Raw genomic sequence first — 9653 nt, 5'->3', positions numbered from 1 at the left:
TATCTATATATATATAATTCAATATCTCAAATTCAATTTCAAATGCAGTATTTTGATGTATTTTATATACATATATATATTTATGTATTTATTTATTAACTTATTTATTGTTGTCTAAAATCTATTTTCCTGTGTCTGTATTCTCACCCTCTTGCTACTGTGACAATGAAATTTCCCGAATACGGCATGAATAAAGTTATCTAATCTAATCTAATCTAATGGCTGGAAAAAAGATTTAAAAAACGAAAAGGATGTCAAATCTAAGATAATATATTGAGCTCTTCGGTAATAATTGACTGATGTCTGTTTTTTTAAAGATATTTGTGAAAGTGTGACAAATGTGACAACCAACCCCGCTCTCCCCTTTGTGTTTTGTGGTAACAGTATAAAAACAAGCGATACAGCGAACAAGACGTCATCATCTGGGGCGTTGATTGGCCTAGAGAGTCACGTGACCCTCCAGCTGATTTCGTTGCATGAGGTGTTTTGCTTCGGATGTACTCTGTAGCCATTTCTGCTCGGCACCGCTGTGCAGTTTTCTTCACATCATATCATCGTCGTCGTGTTTTTTAAAGCTCACAGTCATGGCTCACACTGCACAAGCAAATGTCTTCGACGCCAACAACCCACAAATCCAGGTGGAACACGACAAAAAGCGTCGACAATTTGTCATAAGACTAAACGGTATGTTGAAGGTGGTGGTGCTAGCTTTCGGCTAATGTTAGCTCATTGCTTATTGGTAAGTTAGCTTCATTTACTGCAAGAACCCTAAATCTTCACAAATCCATCCATGACTTGTTGTCTAAGTATGGAAAATGCATTAGTTTTATACCCATGGAAAAAGAAATAGAATACAAATCGTTTGCAGAAAAACTCGAGAACCTACTAATCCACTTTTTTTCCGGTTTAACATAATGGAATAATTACATATTACGGTTTTAAATAGTGCCAGTACGATCAATAAATAAATAATCCGTGATTTCTGATATCGTCTCTAGTGTCAACCTACAGTCTAAATAAAGTAGGGGTGGGAACCTCTGGATACCTTCCGATATTATTTGCGATATACACGATATACTCGGCGAGTCAGGAACTCCATTTATAATACAACTATTAAGAGTAAAACAAATCAATTAAATGGAAAACTACACAATGTTTATATTTTGCATTGTCGTCTACCATCTGGCATAATGTGGTGCCTTTTTCACAGACAAGCAATATATTAAAGTGCCATAGTAATGTAAATAATAACAAAACACTTTGTTTTTTAAACATTCTTGCAAACAAATGACTGCCTTTCTTAACTCATTGCCTACCATTGACAACAATGGTTGTCCAATTCATTTGACTGGAAGGGACAAATGATCGAATGTCCTTATTAGTATATAATGTATTGCGATTTCCCAAAATTCTCGTTAAGTGACATTTTCCCCTTAGTATTCAGTTTGATAAAAATACACACCACATTCATCTGATCTAATATTTCTTTATTTGATTAGATTAGAATTTTATTTCATCTCGTATTTGGGAAATTTCATTGGTTGCAGTAGCAAGACAGACACAGAAGACATTGTAGACCTAGGTAAAAAAAATTGGAGCCACACACGGGAAGTCCACAAGGTGGGGACCTTCTGCAGACTGAGACTGAGGTTAAATATGCAGAATCACTCTTTCAGGCTGATTTATGTATGTTTATTTCTTTTTAAAAAATATTTGTTACATCCTATTATATCATATTTTAGATAATCTTGACCACAGGACACTGATATTTCTCCAGGATAAATATATTCTCAGTACAGTCTTCCCTCGATGATCACAAATTCACTTCTTTGCGATTCTTTTCATCTATTAATCATTATTATTTATTTTGTAATTCATAAAAATGAAAATCCACGCTGAAACTCATAAGCGGAAGCCACTCTTGCTACTAGGACTCAGCACTGACGCAAAAAAAAACTAGGTAGTTATAATAGGGGTGACCCTACTTCGTAAATTTTCAATTGTCGCGGCCATGTTTGGTCTACATTAACTGCAATATTCGAAGGATTACTGTTCCTCCCTCTAGTGTTAATGTAGCAAAATCCAACAGAATATCGGCTGTATTTTAGATTATTTTGTGGGCTATATTCAATGATTGCCGAAATTAATTGTCCTTAGGCTCTCACGACCGTGCAGTACTTCTGTATGAATACGTTGGGAAGAAGACAGTGGATTTGCAACATACTGAAGTTCCAGATGCTTACCGAGGGCGGGGAATTGCCAAACACCTGGCCAAGGTAAAGTCCACCAAATTCGTGATGTATCAAATCGCCAACCTGATTTCTCCTGAGTACACAATCTGTCAACACATCATAACAGGAATATTCAAAGAGAAATACAATTATACATTTGTGACAACAGGCAGCCATGGACTTTGTGGTGGAGGAAGACCTGAAAGCTCACCTGACCTGTTGGTACATTCAGAAATACGTCAAAGAGAATCCGCAACCTCACTACTTTGAACATATTTATCAATGACCCCACACAGTCCCAAAATTAGGAGAGAGAGAGAGAGACTCCCAGAAGTGAGGTATGCTTTGGATTTATAATTCAACAAAGGACCTTCGGGGCATTGTTGCAGGAGCCAGCTAATCTCCCTGCAAGAAACTTTAATGTTGACTTGACTCTGTCAAGTATATCCACAGCAAGGGGAAGCCCATTCAGCAGAAACGGGACCCCAGTCAGCTGACGTGAGTCCAATGTCTCTGTCGAATGGATCCTCACCTGTGGGTAATAAATGACATGGGAGACATGTTTTATTTGCTCACAGATAGAAGAAAGATCTTCGAAGGTCTTTGCACCTTTGTTTTCACGGTGGTTGGACTGAATTCATCTTTTCAATGTGTTGTTTTCAGTTATCGTCCCTTTTAACGACACGTTTTCGGGGCGCAGCTTTTTTCACTCCAGTTGTAAATTACGATGTAAGAAATTGAGTGATGCACCGATACTAGTCTCCAATTTTGATGCCTGTCTATATGATATTACGTTTACGTATATCGCGTTACTATATTACAAAAAATGGACGGAAACTAGATCTTGGAGAGTACATTTTTCGCCGCATTGCCTCGTTGTTTTGAAATTCTCCTTGATACCGATGACGAAAGTATCGGTGCAACACTACTAAAAGTGAAAATGGGTAGCAGGTCAAATATTTAATGTAAGGCAAGACAGCCTTTAACTAAAAGAGTTACATAAATCTATGCTTAATGCATTTTAGCTTCAGAATAATATACAACTTACACTAATACGGTGTGTTTCACTAACTCGTTTCTCAAATTCAATTTCAAATGCAGTATTTTGATGTATTTTGGGCACGCTTAAATTTTGGGGAAAATGTGTGGGTATTTACCCCAAACTTGTTTTTTCCCTCCACTGTCAGATGGAAGTGATCTCGTCTTTGCAGGAGCATAACCACTTTATTACAGGGGTCATACAGTTATAGCTTGTTATAGATGAACCTCTATTTTTGTTTGTTTGTTATTGCCTTGATGCCTGAATTTACATTTACTACCTCATTTATTACCAAAGGTTTATAAACAATATTGTTTATGATGTTAAATGCTTATAAGAATGGAAAAAAAGCAGAAAACTTTTTTTAATCTTTAGTATTTGTAGCAATAGAACACCATTTCTTATTACAAATTGCAGGACTGAATGAACGAATAAAAAAATTATTGGAGGAATTCCTTGAAAATATTAAATATAAAAAATGATATTAAAGATAATGCTAAGAATGTGGACTTCCTACAATAAATAAATATGTAAGATATATTATAGATACAAAGTAATTTTCCTGAATAAACAGGAATTATTTAATAAATTCCTTATTTTAATTTAGTTACGTTTTCACGAGTGAACATTTTAATTTTCTTTTCATTTCTTTTTTTAAATGTAATATACATACTTAGTTACAAGTAGCTTGAGTTGTTAGTATGTCAGCCTCACAGCTCTGGGGTCCTGGGTTCAAATCCAGGTCAGTCCACATGTGTGGAGTTTGCATGTTCTCTCGGGGCCTGCATGGGTTTTCTCTGGGTACTCCGGTTTCCTCCCACATTCCAAAAAAACATGCATGGTAGGTTGACTGGACACTTTAAATTGCCCCTAGGTATGAGTGTGAGTGTGGAATGTTGTTTTTCTCCTTGTGCCCTGCGATTGGCTGACCACCAATTTAGGGTGTCCCCTGCCTTTGGCCCGAAGTCAGCTGGGATAGGCTCCAGCACCCCCGCGACCCTAGTGAGGATAAAGCGGTTCAGAAAATGAATGAATGGATAGTTACAAGTACAACAGTAATCCTCCAATGATTTTTTAATATCTATATTAAATGTAAATTCAGGCATTAAGGGTTTAATATGGAAAAGTTATGGATAAAGCTACACAAAACAAGTCCCCCTTCTCTGTTATTTATGACACTCATCTGATGTATACCCTTTCACTGTGAAATGTGCAAAAAAAACAAAAACAAACCAGCATTTGGAAAAGCGCACAGCTGCATTCAGGGCATTTCTATTCAAGTTTAGCCACATCCTTTGTTTATTCTAGAACTTGGAATTGGATGGCTGAAGTTGACTCACTACGTTCCTATTGTTTTGTGATTTTCTTTTTTTCGGCACCGCAAAGAATCCTACTTGTGGAGTTCACTATGATTGAAAGAATTGTTTTTATAAATTTCCCTTCAAACATTTCACTGGGGTTTGCCTCCCTTTGCTGTCGACAATCTAGGTGAACACACCTCAGGAAAATATTTACGCTTCAGCAGAAATACATTCACATCCAGGGCTGACTGAATGCTTAAATTGTGAAATCTACTAGTTTAGGTGGCAGTCACTCATGAATAAGCAATATTTCATTTCTTGTTCAAATGTTGCCGTTCATTTTCTTGAGAGCAGAATGACCTAACTTTGCCATACGTTCACGTGACTGTGCGGAAAAAAAATGTGTTCGGCTTTATGGTCATTTTATTGTCTGAAGAAAGTAATAAAAAAACAGCCATGAATAATGTATTTGTATTCATTTAAGAGATTTAGCAATGTAATTTGCACATTATATGGAATATTTACATTTATTATATTGCGTGTCGGGTGTCCTGGGTTTGAATCCGGGTCGGTCCACCTGTGTGGAGTTTGTATGTTCTCCCTGGGCCCGCGTGGTTTTTCTCTGGGTACTCCGCTTTCCTCCTACATCCCAAAAACAGGCATGGTAGGCTGGATGGACACTCTAAATTGTGTGAATGGTTGACTGTCTTCTTCTTCCCTGTGATTGGCCAATCCAGGGTGCCCCACAGTGGGCTGGGATAGACTCCAGCACCCCCCACAACCCTTGTTAGGATAAACAGTGTGGAAAATGAATCCATCTCAAATACTTTAAATGTAATCTCAAATCTATGCAACCATTGAACATTTGTATTGTTTTGTAACAGTATTTTTGAAATGCCATTGACAAAAGCAATGATATGTTTCTGTTTTTGATTCAAAATTTGTATGGTTTACTGTTTTGGTAAAACATGCAATTAGATTGATGACAGATGAAACTGCAGGAATGGAGTGGAAGTTACACTTTTTGACCTTTGAAAATGCGACTCCCAGTTAGAAAAATCGCTTTAAAAAAATTGGGCCCAAATAACATCCTAGAGCCATACATTTGCATTTTTTTTGTTCGGATGTACGGTGTTGTCTCTGATGTTAATGGGAACAGCTCTCGCTGTGATTTTATGATCTGCTCTCTTGAGCTGTATTGAAATAACAGACAGCAGCATATAGTGTCAGCTGTTGTCACGTCCGAAACGTGTTGTGTTAGCCTCAGGTTTCAGCACGTACACAACCGAGGGCAAACGAATAGAACATTGAGGCAGAGGAGACGAAGGCACAGCATGGGTGAGCATCCAGCACTAAATGATACATAAGTCACTCTTCAATAATACTTGATGAGGAACCTTATTGGCGTTTATATATTTTTTTCATTTGTTACCGTTTAAAATGTGTAAATGTATTTTCTTGTTGAGCTCGAAATCATCAAAATTTCTGCTCACATATAATACGTGGAATGCGGCATGTGTATATAATGTTTTTTCTTCTTCTGGCTTCTCCATACGTAAACATTCTCCATGTATGTATAGTACGTAACGTCGACGCAGGTTATTCTATATTCATGTTGGGATTTGTAGTTTAATTTCAAAATGGAGTTGGCGTAAGGCACCATGGGAAAACTACATTACCCAAAAAGCCTTATAGTGCCCTGCGTCATTTGCCATCACGGCTCTATCTCCAACATGGCGTCGCTGGGAAGGAGGCGCGGTGTCCCAGTAAGCAGGGAGAGGTCAGTTACTTCACATCTTGGTCATTTAAATAAAAACGATCTATGTCATTCCACTTTTTGTGTTTGTCGCCTCGCATTAGACAAAGGACGCGTTTATCCTTCAAACACAAAATGACAAGTGTGCACGAGGATCTAAAATTTAGCAAACGCTTTGCTAAACATTTAGCACGCTAAGTTGCTAACGTGTCTGCTAGTTGGTGTTAGCGTGGAAGCAAACTAAGGACTCATGTGATGCTTCGTATTTTCTAACCTTAGCCGATTCGCGACTGGGAAAACGCTCCTTAATTCTTCCACTTTTCGTAGTTTGTGCAATAGTGTCTAATTTAGACGCTAAATGTTGTGATTTGTACCGACAATGCTTCGTATTTCCACCAGGTGACATGGCTCCTTAACTTGGTTGACCAGTCATTATAACTTTACTGCATGGTAGCCAGTCAACTTCTGTCGGGTACATTATGTCCCGCGTGTTACAAAATTTAAAAAAATATTTTTTTAACGCAGTAATCGTTATCTTTCCCCATCGGCGTTCAATGGATTTATGAAATCTTCTGTTAATGTCCTAGATATCCGTGCGCTATCCGCTTTTAGCATTACTGTACTTAAATTTAAGGTTCGTGTGGTCAATTGTAATAAGTACGTTTTCTAACTTTATATTTGTTCTTATTCATCATTGACATTTTATCGGCATAATTTCCCATCCCATTGTTTTATTTGAAACAGTATCTCCGTTGAAATGACTGACATTGCCATCAATGCCATCAAGTGTACCACAAACTAAATAGCACTACTACATATTGTGTAAAAGCGTACATTTATTGCATGTAAAGAATTTAATAATTTTCCGGTTTAAATAGTTCACTAGCCACAAGGCTGCTCAATATGGCACTAAGTAGTTTCTTTAATCGGAATATGCTTTTTATGTGAGGTTTTACTGTTTTCATAATACCAAAACGTTCTAATATTACCATAATTTCCTAAAATTCTGAGTCATTTTTAATGAGTTCTTTCATATGCTTTTAAAATCTACATTTAAACTGAGTTTAATGGTGACTGCAGATGGACAAATGGTTAGATGCCTAGTGCGTGCATCAATGGCAGCCAATGAGTTAACAATAAATCCCAAAAATATCCTTCATTAAGATTAAGACTAGTGCAAAAATAAATTTTGCACAATGACAAAAAACTAGTGACCTGCGGTCATTCAATAACTGATTGGTATGAAATACAAATCAGGTAATTGTTCAAGATTCATAAGTACTGCAGCTTGAATGCTAGTACTTTTGTTTATCCATCTGTAGTAGTTTTCATAGTTTTTTATTTTTTCAGCACAGCTATGAAACATGGAAGACGACATTAATGCGCTTTCTGGAAATAGTATAATTCTCTTGGTGCGAAGATTATTTTTTTCTAAATTTCAACTGGGAGTTGCCGAAATGAAGGGCGGATACAAGAAGTTATCTCAACTGACGTTTACTCCTATAGAGCTTTTACAACAGCTGCTGCTCTACCACCGCGCTTCACAAAACACGTATAAAACAAATGCAATGGTGACCTTACCCAACGGTCAGGATTCCATTCCTGCATTGTTTTTTTTGTTTAATTATTTGCAATTATAGTTGAAAGAGGCGATAATAGATCACACGACCACAATAGCTAATACTCATCAGATGACGTGAATCCTTGCGTTTCCAATATTAAATTGGAAATGGATAGTTCACTTTCCCCTCATTGTTTTTTTTTCTTGGGGTATTCCTTGCTTTCAATTTCAAACAGCTGGACTAGGTGCAGCAAGAGTGAAGCTGCTTTTCACTTCGCAATTTTTTCTGCTATTAATTATTATTTTTTATTTAGTTCATAAATGTGAAAATCCACGCTGAAACCCGTAAGCCACTCTTGCTACTAGGACTCAGCACTGAAGTAAAATTGTTATTATTTTTTAATAGAGGTGAGCCTTCTTCGCGATTTTTCGATTATCGCGGCCATATCTGGTCTACATCAAGCGCGATATTCGAGGGATTACTGTACTGTATTCACTACTTGTTGCTGTTTTATTTTTTTTCCCCTGGTCCTAACTGTTCGCTGCATGTCACCCTATCTGCAGGGGAGTGATGGCGGCAACCGACTGCTACATTGTCCACGAGATCTACAACGGGGAGAACGCGCAGGACCAGTTTGAGTACGAGCTGGAGCAAGCACTGGAGGCCCAGTACAAATACATTGTTATCGAGCCCACCCGCATCGGAGATGAGACGGCGCGGTGGATAACGGTGGGCAACTGCCTGCACAAGACGGCCGTGTTGTCGGGCGCCGCTTGCCTCCTGACGCCACTTTCGCTGCCTCCAGAATACTCGCGCTACGTGGCGCTACCCGCCGGCGCGCTCAGCGTCGCCTGCTCCGCCCTTTATGGGATTTCCTGGCAGTTTGACCCCTGCTGCAAGTACCAGGTGGAATATGACAGCCAAAAACTGTCGCGGCTCCCCTTGCACACGCTCACCTCGTCCACGCCCGTAGTCTTGGTACGCAGGGATGACGTCCACAGAAAGAGACTCCATAACACGATAGCACTGGCCGCGCTGGCTTACTGCGCCAAGAAGATCTACGAACTCTATGCTGTATGAGTGCACTCTGAAGACCATTTAAGAACCAACGGGAGAAAAAGGAAAATTAAAAAAAATAAAATAAATAAACAGCAAACCTATCCTCGGTCTGGTGTGAGAAAGGTGGAAGGTCACAATCGAGCCCACAAGCACTCGTGGTGGTTGCTACCATGATGAACTTTGATCAGAGGGATATAGTTAAAACTAGAAGGAATGTCTTTTTGTTTTTTTTTCCTCATGTTTTCTTTAAGTGACAACCACAACACGTGATCCCTGTAATACCCTCGCGCCTCCTTCCCCGCCTTCTGACACATGAAGTTTGTGCAAAGGATCCAGCAGAATAAACGTGGTTGAGATGGACACGTGATTTGAGCTTTTCCCTTTCACTTGTAGTTTTACTGTACTCCCTTACTTGCTGATCAGTAATTCACCTTTCATTAAACATTAGGCTATTTCAAACATGTGCTTCTGTATATTTGTATTTTTCGCAGCAATACTGTGCACGCCTAGATTAGTGGTTAGCCCGTCAGAATTAATTATTCTGTTCCAACATGCTTGACACACTGGAAACATTTTTTTTTTTTGAATTTTACTCTCACACTCAGTCCAAATAATGACCCAAAAGTTTTTAACCTGGCCATAAAATAACAAAATTATAAAACTTCAAATTACTTTTACTTACAAACCTACATAGGCTGAGTGGTT

The 9653-nt window shown here is 38.3% G+C and overlaps 2 protein-coding genes across 2 annotated transcripts; both read left to right on the top strand.

Annotated features, from left to right (window-relative positions):
• The first annotated feature begins 446 nt into the window (after positions 1-446).
• natd1 (protein NATD1) lies at positions 447-5035 on the top strand. Its single transcript, XM_077619985.1, has 3 exons — positions 447-684; positions 2158-2276; positions 2401-5035. The coding sequence occupies exons 1-3, from the start codon at positions 477-479 to the stop codon at positions 2515-2517; spliced, it is 444 nt and encodes a 147-aa protein (XP_077476111.1). The 5' UTR covers positions 447-476; the 3' UTR covers positions 2518-5035.
• A 1172-nt stretch (positions 5036-6207) lies between these two features.
• Positions 6208-9308, top strand: tmem11 (transmembrane protein 11). Its single transcript, XM_077620039.1, has 2 exons — positions 6208-6351; positions 8453-9308. The coding sequence occupies exons 1-2, from the start codon at positions 6233-6235 to the stop codon at positions 8967-8969; spliced, it is 636 nt and encodes a 211-aa protein (XP_077476165.1). The 5' UTR covers positions 6208-6232; the 3' UTR covers positions 8970-9308.
• Positions 9309-9653: the final 345 nt, after the last annotated feature.

Source organism: Stigmatopora argus, chromosome 14, assembly GCF_051989625.1.
Source record: "Stigmatopora argus isolate UIUO_Sarg chromosome 14, RoL_Sarg_1.0, whole genome shotgun sequence".
NCBI lineage: Eukaryota > Metazoa > Chordata > Actinopteri > Syngnathiformes > Syngnathidae > Stigmatopora > Stigmatopora argus.
The sequence above is the reverse complement of the archived record's forward strand: the minus strand, read 5'-3'. Positions and strand labels throughout refer to the sequence as shown.